At 44.9% G+C, this 15744-nt stretch overlaps 1 protein-coding gene across 1 annotated transcript in view; it reads right to left on the reverse strand.

The window, feature by feature from the left end:
- The window catches only part of TMEM165 (transmembrane protein 165), a 31548-nt gene extending 28606 nt beyond the window's left edge, over window positions 1–2942 (reverse strand). Inside the window, exon 1 of the mRNA XM_059161067.1 lies at window positions 2484–2942. Within this exon, the coding sequence (XP_059017050.1) occupies window positions 2484–2690 (207 nt within the window). The 5' untranslated portion in view covers window positions 2691–2942. The remainder of the gene's footprint in view (window positions 1–2483) is intronic.
- Between the last annotated feature and the right edge of the window lie 12802 nt (window positions 2943–15744).

Consider the following 15744-nt stretch of genomic DNA (forward strand, 5'->3'; position numbering starts at 1 on the left):
ACCCAGCAACAATCAGCCCTTGCCTATATAGTTATTAAATTGAAGTCTGACCATATCTTATTTATAATAGGACAAAAAACCAAAGGATCCTTAAATTACGTAGTTTAGAAAACATGTTTTAAAAACATGTTTAACTAAAACATGTTTTAGTTTAGAAAGAAAAATCTCTTCCAAAATGCTGTAGCACCCTAGAGAAAAAACCTGAGCCTCATCAAAACCTTAGATGAAAACATGACTAAAACAAGATAATCAGATTCTACCACAATATAGAACAATTTAGAATAAATTCCTATCTTTGGGCACCTGGGTGGCTCAGCAGATTAAGTGTCTCCCTTCTACTCAGGTCATGATCCCTGGGATGAGCCCTGAGTAGGGCTCCTTCCTCAGCGGGGAGCCTGCCACTCCCTCTGCTTGTGCTCCCTAACACATAAATAAATAAAATCTTAAAATAAAAAAAAAATTCCTATCTTAAAAGAACCACCAAGAATACAGCTGACCCTCGAACAATGCAGGATTAGAGGTGCTGAGCCACCCCCCAACACACAGCGGAAAATCTGCATACAACTTTGGGCTCCCCCAAAACTTAACTACTAATAGCCTACTGCTGACAGAAAGGCTTATCGATAACATACACTGATATCAATTAGCACGTATTTTGTATGTTACACACATTTTACGCTGTGTTCTTGTAATAAAGTAAGCTAGAGAAAAGAAAATGTTACAATCGTAAGGAAGAGAAAATACATTTACAGTACTGTATTGAAAAAAACCCACATATTAGTGGACCCATACACTTCAAACCCATTGTTCAAGGGTCCAGTGTGTGTCCAAATATTTAAGACAAAAATTATATTATATTGTGCCTGTCCCTTCCCTTCCCATCTCCAGTTTTAAAGACAAGGATCCTTAAGTCCACGTAAATACAGTCATAGCACACTGCTGTCTTTATTTTACAAGGCTAGATTTTTCCTTGCTGCCTAAAAAGGTATTATTAATAGCCACACCTACCACTATTTATATCTCAAAAATCACTATGTGACTAAAACTATGATGATGAAAGGCCTGGAATGTTACATTCAAAATCTCTCTCACTCACAAAGTTACTTAACCAAAAGTAGTCTAGTTTGAAAATACTGAGTTAATGACAGATAATGAGCTTAAATGACACAAACCTAAAGGATAAACACTAAGAATACATTTGATGAATCAGCATTTTAGTTCCATTTCATAAGTGGAAATGGCTAGCCGGGTCAGCTGAGCCCGGGAGTGACAGGCAAGTGAGAAATCACTTTTAACTACAAGTTTTAGGGCTACTCGTCTTCAACGAGTAGGTATCTGCTGGTTCTGGAGAGGTGGGGACGGTTCGGACAGCCCGCCCCAAGCTCAGGAAGCATTTTTAGGGAGGCTCCCTGCTGGGGAGACGGGCCACAGAGTACGTGGCACATGTCCAGGCTGAGTGGTTTGAGTACTGCCTATGAGCAAGGGAGTGGTGTCCAAAAAGCCTGGAGGCTGACTTGGGCCAAATCAGGAAGAAATCTCAACATCCGGCAGAAGAGGATGGACTGAAGTCAGTATGCGAGGGCAACTCCCTGAGGGTTTCTGAGCAGTAGGAGAGAACTCCATTTCAGAAAGATGCGTTAGGCGGCGTCTGGCTAAATGCAGCCTGCCTGGGCGGAGGGGGAGAGGCGGAACCGCAAACCTCCCCCACGAGAAGAGACCCCAGAGGCCTCAATTCAGGAGTCCTAACTGGAAATGGGGAGAAAGCTTTCTGGCTACAGGGAAGGCATTTAAAAATGCCGCCGAGGGTCTGCATACAAGCGACTCAGTGATTCTAGTAACGTAAATTAAGACGTTACTAAGACCAAAGGGCCGGGTTCCGGCATGGTCGGGAATTTAGGTTTTGCCATCCCACACCGCCGCAGCACTCTGACTGGCTATTCCTCTGCATTCCCGAGGGCTACCTGCTGCAAGCCAGAGCACGTTTTTAAAAAGGTGAGAGTCACGCTCCATAATCCACATACATTGGGCAAAACACACAGGTCGTGCAAAGCTGAATCCGGGGAAGCGTCTGGGATGAGCGGCTTCAACACCGAAACGTCCGATCCCGTTATCCTCAGGGAACACGAAAAGCTTCCCATCGTCCTCGGTTAAAAACTTCCTACCCGGGACGGGTATCTGCCGCTCTTGAAGACACCGCGGGTCATCAAGAAGCCCATCCCTCGGCCGCAGCATCCCGGCGCCCCCGGGCGGGAAGCTTCCCGCGGACGCCGGGCTGGGCGCTCCCTTCCCCTCCCCCATAAAGAGCCGGGCGAGGCCGGGCCCGACCCGGGAAGAAGCGCCCTCCACCGTCTCCACCCGCGAGGAGCGGCGGCGGGCTCCCCTCCCCCTCGCCGGCCGCCGGGGCCGAGCAGGGCGCTGCCCGCGGCCGCGAGCCTGGTACCCAGCGCACCGGCTCCGCAGCCGGCCCGGCCCGTCCTGCTCACCTCGGCCCGGGCTGGCTCGGGGCCCTGCACGGCCGCGGGCTGCGGCTGCAGCTGTTGGGCAGGCGCCGGCGGCTCCTTGTTCCGGTGGCTAAGGTCTTCGTCGGGGACGGCGCGGACGCCGGTCGGGGCCCACGGCAGCGCGAAGAGCAGGAGCAGAAGCAGCTGCGGCGCCGATGCGCGGCCACTCCCCCGGGCCGCCGCCGCCATCCCGCCGGCCCAGACGGCCACGCACGGGCGCCGCAGGAGGAAGTGCCGGCGACGGGAAACGTCGACCCCAAGCGCCCCCGCCGTGCGTCCCTCACGCGTCGCCGCCGCCGCTCAGTGAGAAACCGACACCATGCGGGAAGTGGCAAGGACGCGCGAGAAGCTCAGGGCAGGCCGACGTCCGCAGCGACCGCCTCGGTCCTCCCCCTCTCCCGCGGCGGCCACAGGACTCAGCCAACTGTCTCGCGGCGGCCCAGCCCAATTCCTCGGGGCCCCGCCCCTGCCCGTGACAGCCTCCCATTGGCCCGGCGTCCTCCTCGGCGTCGTGACGTCCGCGGGCAGGTTGAGGTGCGGCTCGCGCCCTCCTCCCATTGGACCCAGCGCTCCGGGGAGGTGCCCGGCCGCGTGACGTTCCTCGCCTCGCATCCTTCTCGCGCTCCACGCGTATCCTTCCTCCCAAGTGTCTGCCCGGCGACCCGGGACCGCCCGGCCGGTTGCTTCTGCTCCCGCCCGAGTTTTCGGCCCTAATATCCGGGCCGGCCCACGCTTCCCTTAGCCCGTCCTAGGTGTTGAATTAGTTGGAGCGCTGTGGTTACGTGGCGCGCGCTGTGGGGACCGCCACACCTAGCCCGATGCCGCGCTCTATTCTCGGTGCCGCCTTGAACGTGCGGCCATCTATGGAGGGTGGTGTTGGAGAGTCAAATGCGATTTAAAACAAATCTCTGAAATGGGACTTCGGAAATTAGAGGCGAAAATCCTCAAGACTCGTTTTTGATATTTGTTTGCCTGTAATTATCCCCAGACCAGAAACATTTAAAGCCTTTATTTTGGATCTTTTTTTTTTTTTTTTAATTCCGCCCCTATCTTAGACTGGTCTCCTAACATGTTTGGCTTTTGAAATTAGGTGTTTGGGTGGCTCAGTGTCAGCAACCAACTCTTGATTGTGCCTCAGGTCATGATCCTGGGGGCCTGGGATCCCAGCCCCAAGCTTGGTGGCGCTCCAAGCTGCTTAAGATTCTCTCCTTCTTTCTTTGCCCCAGTCCTACCCTCTCAACCTGCCTTCCCTCTCTATAAATAACAACAACAACAACAACAACAACAAAAAGATACTGAGTGTCTGGGATTTTTGGCAGACAAGAGTAGAAAACAGGAAAAGACAGTTGTTGGTTGGGCTTGAAAGTATTTGTACATCTTATACAAAAAAAGTTGAGCTATTTAGTTATCAGAAATTTGACTAAGAGAGTGCTGTGTCAAGCAAAAGTCTAAATACTTAACATAAATATACATACATTAAGCCTGTACTTTGTAAAGAGCCATGGAAGTTACCTATTAAATACTAGAACAAGAAATGAATCCACAAAAACAACATGGCAAAGTGGGCAAACTTACTTTGAGTTCACCGAAGATACCACCTTAGGTAGTCAGGCAATAAAGCTTCTGTGCGTGCTGTTCTGTGATTAACTTCCTCTATTTTACCACTGTCAACTCCTACTCATTCTTCGAAAACCTGTTCAGGCCGACCTCTAAGAAGTCTTCCTCCAACACCCCTCCTTACAGAATTCGTTACCCCTGGCATCATGCTGCTATAGCTCATACACACTTCTCTTGGTGTGTTAGTAACCAGGGTGCCTCCTACACAGTGTGGGGTACAGATGTTGTGCCTTTCAATTCATCCCTAAAGTGCAAATACTCAAGCCCTCACAGACCAGTCATAGATATCCCAGAAGTCCAACTGCCCTACTCCCAATGCCCTCTCCTTTATGCATACAGGATTTTCTTTTTCTTTTCTTTTCTTTTTTTTAAAGATTTTATTTATTTATTTGACAGAGATCACAAGCAGGCAGAGAGGGAGAGAGGAGGAAGCAGGCTCCCTACTGAGCAGAGAGCCTGCGGCAGGGCTTGATCCCAGGACCCTGAGATCTTGACCTGAGCTGAAGGCAGAGGCTTTAACCCACTGAGCCACCCAGGCACCCTGGTCTTTTTCCTTTTTTTGAAAAGATTTTATTTCTTTGTCAGAGGAAAAGAATACAAGCAGGCAGAGCAGTAGGCAGAGGGAGAGGGAGAAGAAGAAGCAGGATTCCCATGTAGCAGGGAGCCGGATGTGGGGCTCAATCCCAGGACCCTGGGATCATGATCTGAGCAGAAGGCAGCTGCTTAAGCGACTGAGCCACTCAGGAGCCCACATGCCTACAGCATTTTCTGTGCTTCAGAGGTACCTGAAAGGGAGTCTGAGCCAGAAGGGTAAATGTGGCAAAACTGGCCATGTGTCCCTGATTCCTGGAAGGCACTTGGCTTATTTTCTGGGGTGGGCCACCCACACTCCAGAACTCTCTAACAGGAAGCGCGCCTGGCCCAATTCCCAGTGAGCTGAGGCAGTGAGGATGAATGGATGACAGCTACAAGGAGCCGAGGCCTAGCGCTGCCAGTGAGGTGGCTCCGGGGTGAGGCAGCAAAGCTGTTTACAGAAGTAAAGCAAAGTAAACAGGCAACGCCTTGTCGCCATGGGGAACCTTTCCAGTAGGGTCAGTGCCGTGTCAGAATCTGAGCCCAAGCAGCCTGTCCCAGTCTCACCTTGATCCCATGGACTTACTTTAGGCTTTGCCAGCTTAGGCCCCAGGTGTCAGATTTTCAAAGTAATGAATTCTTTGCCTGATCTGAGGGACTAATCAGAACCCTGGCTCCCTTACTCTGAGGATTTTCGTCATCATTCTAATAACCTTACCACTGACTACCTCCCTTAAAAAAAAAAAAAGTCTAAAAGCATAGATTTCCTGATACATTTTGTGGCAAACACTGAGCTACTTACTTGACCCCCTATCCAAGAAGGATGTGAGAGACTTGACAATTTCATGATGGTTTTTTTGGTTTGGTTTGGTTTTTGTCCAGCCTATATGGATGGAGTCTCACCACAGTCTCACTGACAGGCATCCTTCTGGTGAAGAAACCTCACCATATACGTGTAACACTGTCTTTTAATGCTTTTTGATTCCTACCTCCTTACTGAGTCTTGAGCTTTTAGATGATAAGATCGTGTCTTCTATGTTCCCTAGCACCTAGCAGATTTCCCAACATGGGAGTATTGGTAGCCATCATTACAGTAATAATAGTAGTAATAAGTCACTATTGAGTGCTTATTCTGACCCAGGCAGGGCACTGAATATGTCACATCAATGACCTTACAAGGTAGGTACCAGTATCCTCATATTTACAAGTGAGAAATCTGAGACTTAGGTCAAGAAACTTTCCCAAAATTAACAGCTAATAAGTAGCAGAATTGTACTAGATGCCTCTTTGTTGAATTTAATTGTGCCCTACTTACTGACCAAAATATATAAAACCAGCCCAATTAATGGAAAACATGTCCACTATCCATTAGAGGAAAATGCCTCTCCCCACTCCAAGTTCCCATGGGGAGGACTGTTTCCTGGCTCTCTCAGAGATGTAACCATTTTATCACTGATGTTATAAAGTAAATTTGGCCAGAGTAAGCTAGAATACTGGGCTTAGCTCTACCACCTTTTTCTTCTCAGGGTGAATTAATCTCTCTGAGCCCCGTACTGCCGGAATTCTGGAATTCGGTATTAGCCCAGCACACCTGGCTACCAGACTTAAAGTCCCTCCTTCCAACCTAACCACCTATCTCACTCTTAGTTTCCCTCCTCAACTTTTCAGAAGTAATGAAGAGGCAAGCTGTTTCCTGGGCTCCCTTAGAGAGCTTTTCTGCACTCCCAAATCACCAAGGGGTGGATGAAAGCTTTTTACTTTAAACAGTCCAGAGAGTAAAGGCTGGTAAGAGAAGCCAGAACAGGGAGTAATGAGAAAGAAGCAGAACCCAGAAACTTCATGCTAAGAGTCAGCTGTGCAGGTCACTCAAAATTAAAGAGAAGGCGCTTGGCAAATTGATGTGTAGGTAAATGACAAATAGCAATTTACAACTTGCTTGACCTCCTCGACTCCTGACGCACTTCCAGTATGTGAACTGAAGCATACTGCTACCCGCGGGCACTCCAAACCCCTCCGATAACAGGGATCTGGGCCTTGTAGGGGACCTTTGCTGGCCCAGAGGAAAGAGGGATGCCCTTCTAGGCCCATTCTCAGACTTTTCCGAGATTTCTGCAAACAGGCTGACAATTCAGGAAGACTTCCGATGACCCTCTTTACTTCCACTTCTCGAACTATCTGCTTGCTGTCTGCATCTGGGTGTTTCATGGGCATTTCAAACAAAGTAAGAGCAAAACAGGTCTTTTGATTGCCCCCTAGAAACCTGTTCCTTTCCTAGTCTTCCCATCTCAGTAAACCAGCCCCTACCCCCCCACCCCCTTTAGAGTCTGCTAATTTCCTCCAGCCCACATCCGATCCATCAGCAAGTTCTGTTGTCTCTGGCTCGAAAGTAGATCCTGAGTCTGTTCACCTCCTTCTAGCTCCTAGTCCGACGTAACCACCTTGGCCAAAGCGGGTGTTAATTCTCACCCCGACTCTGAAAAGAGACTTCTAAAGTAACAGCCTCCCTGCTTCCACTCTTGCCAATCTGTAATCTAACCAGCAGTCTGGTGTGCTTTCACATTGAAAATAAGTCATTTCATTTCCCTGCTTTACATTATCTAATGGCTTCTATTATCTAATTATCTAATGCCCTTAGAATAAAGTCCAAGGTCCCTCTCTCTGAATTAAAGTTCTGTGTTCTAACCCCTGCCTTCTGTGTGACTTCATCCCTTGGCTTTCTCTACCTCATGTGCCGTGTCCAACCAAGCCTGTTTTCACCTCAAGACCTTTGTCCAGTACTTGTTGTTACTCTCCTTGGCTCACTCTTTCTTCAGATCTTCTGATCATGTAGGGTAAATACCACTTCCTCAAGGGAGACCTTCCTGCCCATCCTTCTGAAGTGGGTTTACCCCTCCCTCCCCTCCCCCTACTCACTCTGTCTCTCCTGCTCCTCCTCCTCCTCCTTCTTTTTAGCTTTTTCATAGTACTTATCACTCTCTGGACTTGTCCTGATTTTCTGACCATTTACTCATTATATTTATTATCTGTATTCCTCAACCAAAACATAAACTCCATCAGGACCGGAGTCCTACCTGTTTTGCTCACTGTATCCCCAAGGTCTAAAATAGTGCCAGGCCACAGAACACTCTCTGATATGAGTAAAACATTAATTTAATGAAATTGTGAGAGTGAAAAGATGAAGACAGATCTAGACATAGACACAGTCTGGCTCAAAAGCACAGATTTCTGATTTTGTCATACGTTCATGCTTGAAGGTCAGTCTCATTCTGCACTCAGACATCCACCCAAATGGCCTGAGCAGCTCTGAAGGGTCTTCTGTGCCTTCTTTGTCTTTGGCCTAGTTCTGAGCGACAGAGTTCATCCTACTTTCTGTTTATATCCCGGTGTCCTCAAGTTCATTCACAGCCAAAGATAAAAATCAATCTCTAACTCACCAAGAACTCTTCAACCCACAACACTTCTCTTCCCAAATGATGGCCTCGTCCATTTAAGCTGATTGCCACTGAGACTCCAACCTCTATCCCCTCAGCACCTCCCCCAGATTAGGCAACATCCTCTCAGGTCCAGATCCCTCCATTGTCAAGTTAATGCAAGAAGTTTGGTGATGCTGTCCGGGGTGGAGAGCTGGTTGGAAATCAGGTGGGAGCAATGTTCTTTCACTAAAGTAAGGACTGAGTATTAGTAAGGTATTAGGTCAAAATCATGTGGACTAGAGGAATACAAATTTATTTGACTAGATGAAGGTCTTTAAAATGCAAATAGGTCAGAGCCATGAAATGGAAGCACCCGTGTCCCTGTTTCCCTCCTGTCTTGCCTTGACAGCAGAGCTTGAACCCCATGCCAGTGTCTGTGGACACTGAAACCTGTCCCTCCGTCCACAGGAAGACCTGCAGAACTGGTACTAATGTGGCATCTCAAGGGTGGAGGAGTGCCTCAGTTCCACCAGAAACATCTTCCTTTGTGGACTCCACCAACTCGAGAACGTTCCTGTGGAAAATGATGCAAAATTTTTATGCAAAATTTCCTGGCTTTTGAATTAGGATTATACTCCACTAAATATAAGAGAAAATCCAAAACAGCATCTAGGGTAAATTAGATTGGAATGTTTTTCTCTTGCAAGAGGCAGTTGAGAATTCAGGAGCTCCACGGTGATGAGTGATCTGGGCTCTTCCCAGCTTTCTGCTCTATCCTGCCTAGGCTGCTGCGTCTTTACCTCCAGGTCCTAGCAGCCTGTTTCAGGAAGCAGGATGGAGGATTGGCTGGAGAAAGAAGAGGACACAAGTGTCTTTTAAGGAACTGCCAGAAAGCACATCTGTTTATATCTGGGCGAGAACCTAGCCCCATGGCCACAGTTATTGCAATGGAAGTTGGGAAATAAAACAAATGTGTGTGTGTGTGTGTGTACATAGAGAGAGAAATAAATTAATTTTAAAACTTTGGCTCAAGTGATTAGGGGCTAGTGAGGCTGAAATGCTTTGGTCAGGCCAGTAGGTGGAAACTCGGCAATATTTTTTTATTACAGTTCTGGGGCAGAATTCCTTCTTCAGGTAACCTCATATTTTTCTCTCAACCCACCTACATCCTTGAGGGAAATCTCCTTCACTTAAAATGATCACAGATGTTGGGGTGCCTGGCTGGCTCAGTCGGTGGGGCACATGACCCCTGATCTTCAAGGTATGAGTTCAAGCGCCATATTGGTATGGAGATTACTTAGAAGATATATTTTTTTAAATGACTGTAGGGGCTCCTGGGTGGCTCAGTTCGCTAAGCGTCTGCCTTCGGCTCAAGTCATGATCCCAGGGTCCTGGGACTGAGTCCCACGTCGGGCTCCTTGCTCAGCAGGAAGTCTGCTTCTCCCTCTCCTCCTCGTGCTCTCTCTCAAACAAATAAATAAAATTTAAAAAATAAAAAGTGATTGTAGATGTTAATCACATCTATAAAATATCTTCACAGACACATCTAGTCTAGGTTTTGAACAAATAATTAAGCACCATAGCCTAGCTAAGCTGACACATAATATTAACTATTACAGTCACTAATTCAAATTCAAAAAAAAAACAAAAAACAAAAAACTACCTATCTGTGCATTGGGTTTGGCTGGCAGCCTGCCAGTTTGTTATCCTTCCTCCACATGCTGGAGCAGGAAGCTTGGTCCTTTATAGACCTACAGTATGGAAGTACCCGAGCCAGACACCCTCCATAGAACCGGAACCACACCCATGTGGTAACAAAAAGCCTGCAGGGAACGTCCCAAAGCCCCACCCTTCCTGGGAGATTTTACCGAAACGGATAGCTGGTCTCATGTGTGTGTGTGTGTGTGTGTGTACACACACACATCACTGTGTTGTTTCCTCTCTGCCCCTTTCTAACTTATTACATTACTTTTACTATAAAATCCTGGTTTCTGGCACTCAGTAGCCCTTTAGAGAGGCCCAGGAGAGAGAGGTGGGTAGGAAGTTAGGGAGCCCGGGCTAACAAATGTCCCATGGCTTTTCGGTCTTTAATCGCTGCCACTTACTCAGGAAGGCCACTCTTGTCCACACACTCCTCAGACAGCTCTTCCTCCCTTGTTTTTGTCTTTCAAAGTTAACTTTGATAGAGTCAGCCTTGAAAACGGAGGCATGATGCAAAAAACTTGTAAGATACATATAAGTATATAAAATGTATCTTATAAGATATATCTATATCTCATAAACCTGTTTGTATTACGCATGTTCACTTTCTGATTCTTGTATGTATTGCAATGTTCTTCCTGATTTTTAAACAGTGATGATACCTTTCACTGTGATTCTGTGCACACACGCACCTTTTCTCAGTCTATTTTAAGAAGACAAGCATTAGAAATGGGGCTAAAATGTGCCCATTAAAAGCACTGACGTACAAATTATACCACTTAAGAATCCATTATGTTATTAAAAGATAAGAAGATAGAAGTAAAATTGTTTTGGGTAAAAATGCATCTTTTCTATGTTTCATAATTCTTGCAATAAATGAATTTTATACAACAATTGTTGTACAAAAATTAAAACAATTATAATTATAATAAGTGGATCTTTTTTAGCTTTATGAGACGCAAATTTGATTTATCTGGTGTAAGTTCTATTCCCTGTTGTTTCACTCTCAAATGTTAGTCCTCTCTATTGTGATTCTGTTTCTCAGGCAGTTACTAGAAGGAGTCATTTCAGAAGAAACCAAGAGTAGAAGGGGGACCCATGCCATGGTGACCATTTCTCAGATCTTTGGAAAAATAGCTTTCTCTAGTCAGAAATCAGAGAATGCTGATAGAAGGGTAGTCAGACAGGCTTACTTTTAATAATGCACCTGAGTTTCACCCTCATTTGAAAGGAAGTTTACCCTTGATAAACTCATTCTTTTAGACGGCAGAAACCATAATTTTCATGAGTATGCCAACCCATTGGAGGAATTGTCCTAAATTGTTCTTTCATGACATCTGTTTTGGATCAAACAGAAACAGATTTTTCCTTATGCAGAAGTCTGCACTCCAGCTCACACTGTTACATTGTTTTACTCCTAACATAGATTACATGTCTACTAGCTGCTAAGTTTTGTATGGAACACATTAAGAACATGCATTTTCTTGCATTTCGTGATCTTCTCTACACTTTTTAAGCATTTGTAGCTGTGAACTGTCTTCAGGAATGGCTTACGACAAACACCTGTCATGCAGTCATGGGTGGCTGCATACTTCGTTGGGCCCAGTGCAAAATGAAAATGTGGGACCTCTTTAAAAAGCAGGGAAAATGGAGCCTGGGTGGCTCAGTCAGTTAAGCGTCCCACTTTTGATATTTGGCTCAGGTCATGATCTCAGGGTCGTGCAATGAAGCCCTGGGTCGGGCTCTGCGCTGGGTGTGGAGCCTGCTTAAGGTTCTCTCCTCCCTCTGCCTCTCCCTCCTCACTCACTCACACTCTCTCTCTTTAAAAAAAAAAAAAAAAAAAAGCAAATGCGGGGGGAAAAGTGCACTTAATTGAAGGTACTAATGTGACACATGAATAACTACATGAATTTAAGAATTGTAAAATAATATGTAATAATATGCCATAATTATAACACAGTAAATAATAATAGTTCATTAATGTGATTATCTTGATTGACTATGAAATTCTTCTGGCTTACTAGTCTGCAAATTCACCAAGATGTATCCTGTCATTTTATTTTGCATTTTCCATAGATAAGAAATTCATTGCATGCAGTTTTTCAGTAGATATGACTGAAAGGAACATCAGTCACTCTTGGCAACTGCAAGATCTCATGTAGATCATTTTCATTTTGGAAAAGATCTTTCTGTTGATGCAACTGCTAAGAATGTTTTATAGGCTGTGACAACACTAAGATAACTTTCTAATAAATTTTTTTGAAATACACATTTTGGTACTTCGGAAGTGTTGATTCTTGTGGAACCATTTCTCCCAACAGATTTAATTTCTCAATTAGTTTTATGTAAATCTGAATTTTATTGTAAGTATAAATTTAGACAATGGCATCTTTTTTTTTTAAAAAAGATTTTATTTAACAGACAAAGATCACAAACAGGCAGAGAGGCAGGCAGAGAGAGGAGAAAGCAGGCTCCCTGCAAAGCAGAGAGCCCAATGCGGGGCTCGATCCCAGGACCCTGGAATCATGACCTGAGCCTAAGGCAGAGGCTTTAACCCACTGAGCCACCCAGGTACCCCTAGACAATGGCATCTTAATGTTTCCTGAAACTTGTGGAAGTCATGCAAGCAACTAATGTGGCTTCATGATTTGACTATAATTCAGAGGGTCTGTTTATGCAAGTGCAACAGGAAGAAAGGAGCGAGCTTTCTAACTGGGCCCATAACTTTTAATTAAATACTCTCTTCTTCATTAGGCAAATCAGGGTTCTGTTGCTCGATCAAGGAGCAGAAGAACTTGCCTTGAGGTCTTTATTGTTTCACTCACTATAAAAGAGTTTAGATTTTATGGTCATGAAGACAGACCTTGTCAAGCCATGAAAATGACAGGCAGTCCTGAGTATTGTAAGGCAATACAATGCTCAAGAGTAACTATGTCCTTGTGAACCTCTACTAACCAGTTTTAAAGTCTATCCATATCCCCAAATGCCTTTTCATCTTGATAAGTCTATACCCTATTAATGAATACAATTTATTAGCATGTATGCCCCAAATGGTATACTCAGGTGAGTATTCATTTCTGACATATTCTCATGTTATCAGGTGCTTCTGCACCTAAATCCCCATACCCCAATAAAGATGCAATCCAGTGGATGCAAGCAAAACTCATCTGAGTTAAAAGCTCATGTCCCCATCATGTAAATCAACAGTAAGAATAATAACATTTAATAACATGACAACCTGAAAAGTTGTCCTGAGAAGGGAAAAATATTAGAGCATATACTATCAATGAGTGTGGGTGGAGTAAACTGATTTGCTCTACACGTTCTGGAATTCTGGAAAAGTAAAACTTTTGAAGAATGAAAGAGAGAGTTTTATAAAAGACAAAAGTTGTATGATAAACTTAGAGGATACAAGATCACCAAAGATGTTACTGAGATTATGAACAAAATAGATTTAGATTAATTTATAAAGGTTAATACATTATTTAGAAAAATCAGGAATTTTGAGGTCTCTTCCATCTCCAAGTTTCTGAGCTTGGTTTCATGGAAGGCACTATCCACTAACAAAGTTTACTCCCAGAATTTTAATCCCTGGAGTATGGAAGAGAAGAAAGGGAATCCATTCTTATTTCATTGCCCCTCACCAACTGCTGTGGTCCTGAATTGCATGATGGCTCTGAAATCTAAATTTTTTCCTGTGTCTTGAAAGCAAAATCATGGAAGGAGACTCGAATAGATAATTTTATTTTTTTTTAGTTTTTAATTTTTTTGAGGGTTTTTTTCCCATGGCAATAGCAAATTTGTTTTTTATTGATTTCCAAAATACTACCAAATATCCACCCTCACTTCCCCAAGCAGTTTCCTTATTAGCTTTATTTTTTTTTTCCCAATAGATAATTTTAGATGGGAAGGGAGAAAGATGAATTGGAAATGCAATTTGGCCAAAATTAGGTGGGAATGAGAAGTGGAATACTGAACTAACATCCACCCTTTTCAATCATTAGCATGGGTCATATTTTGCACTGAAAATGACTTAATCTCACCATTTCATAAGCACAGAATTGGGGGCACCTGGCGATTTGGTCAGTGGAGCATGTGACTCTTGATCTCAGAGTTGTAAGTTTGAGCCCCACGTTGGGTGCAGAGATTACTCAAAAATAATATCTTGAAAGAAACAAGCTCAGGATTGAAGGAGTATTATGGAGGATCGATTAAGTGCTTTCCAACTTATTGAATTATACACTTCCCTGGCGTGGGTTTTTGTTTTTTTTTTAACCTCAAACATTTTATCTAAAACACTTGTCAAAAATTATGGTCATAGTTATAGCAGGCCACAGAGTAATAGGTCTAGAGGTCAAGAAGCAAAAAAGAAAAATCTCAAAGTGCTGATTTTTTTTTAAGTGTAGGAGAGGAACAAGAATGAAAGATACAGGCTTCATGTTGAAGAGTAAGCACTTTCCTCTTCACTAAACAGGCTTTAATCTTAATATTTTGAAGAAATAATGTATGTATTCCAATTTCCCATAAATGCTGCATTTCTTTTATAAAACCTGATAAATATATGAGGGTGGGATTGTAACAATATATGGATTCCTAAGCATTTCTTTTGACCAAACTTCATTGTATTTACCATAATTTTACCATAACTGTTACTGGCTTCTGGGTGGTATAAATGCACAATTGATGATTGTTTTTCATACATGTGAATAGAAACAATGCTCAGTGTTCATCAGGCAGGTATTATTGTAATTCTGCAACAAAGTAAAGGCAGGAGATTAGTATTATGCAGAAAACAGTGACAACAGAAGCATTCTCTAGATGAATATTTATTGAGTGTCTATTATGTACCAGACACTCTGCTGGGGCTGGGGATATATCTGCGAGCAAAGCAAAACAAAACAGAAAATCCCCAAACAACATTTTAGTTTCCAATGAAGAGAGACAGACAATAAGATAATAAACATAAGTGAAAAAGCACATTAGAGAGATTTTTTTTAAAAGAGAGAGCATCCGTTAGCTCTTGGCCATTGAACAAACCACCGCAAAATGAAGTGGCTCAAAACAGTGTTTGTTAATGCTCCTAAGACCAAAGGGGGTTGGAAATGAGAGAGAGCTAGGCTGCAACTTTAAGTAAGAAGGTGACCTCACTGAGAAGGTGACTGTGGTAATTAGGCTCTTGGATGGTTCCCCTTATCCCCACCTCCTGGCCATGCTGCCTTTGTATAATCCCCTTCTTCTGGACGTGGACTGGAACTCGTGACTGCCTCCAACAAACGGGATTTGGCAAGAGCACCGGGATGTCCCTTCCAAGATCAGGCTACAAAGAGATGGTGTCTCCCGTCTTGCACACCCGTGCTTGCTCTCTCTGATGGGACTGGGTACTGTGCTGTGAGCTCCTCTGTGGTGAGACCTGCGTGGCGGGGAGCTGACCTCCTGGCCGTTAGGTCAGCAGCTCGCAGGGAGCTGAATCCTGCTGACAGCCAGGTGAGCAAGCTGGGAGGTGGGTCCTGCCCCAGGGGAGCTTACGGCTGAGATCTCAGCCCAGGTGCCACCTTGACTGCAGTAAATCCTTGGGATGGAGGCACCCCGCACAGTGGCTCCTGAAATCCTGAGGCCCAGAAACGGTCAGAGGTCTGCTGTTTGAAGCTGGAGTACTTGGTCACACAGCGATAGGATACAAATACAGTGACTCGAAGGATGTGAGGGAGTTAGCCGTGTGGCCGCTCTCTAGGGGACAACATTCCAGGCGGAGGGCACAGCCAGTGCCAAGGCCTACCAGAGGGGCAGGACTGACACGTGTAAGGACGGGCACGGAGGCCACTGCGTGGAGGCGTGGATGAGGGCACGAGGAGCTGAGAAAGAGAGGTGACTGACTGGGGGCCAGATCATGTGGGGGCTAGGAGGTTATCATAGGAACTTGGGCCTTTATCTGAAAAAAA

Source organism: Mustela lutreola, chromosome 1, assembly GCF_030435805.1.
Source record: "Mustela lutreola isolate mMusLut2 chromosome 1, mMusLut2.pri, whole genome shotgun sequence".
Taxonomy (NCBI): Eukaryota; Metazoa; Chordata; class Mammalia; order Carnivora; family Mustelidae; genus Mustela; species Mustela lutreola.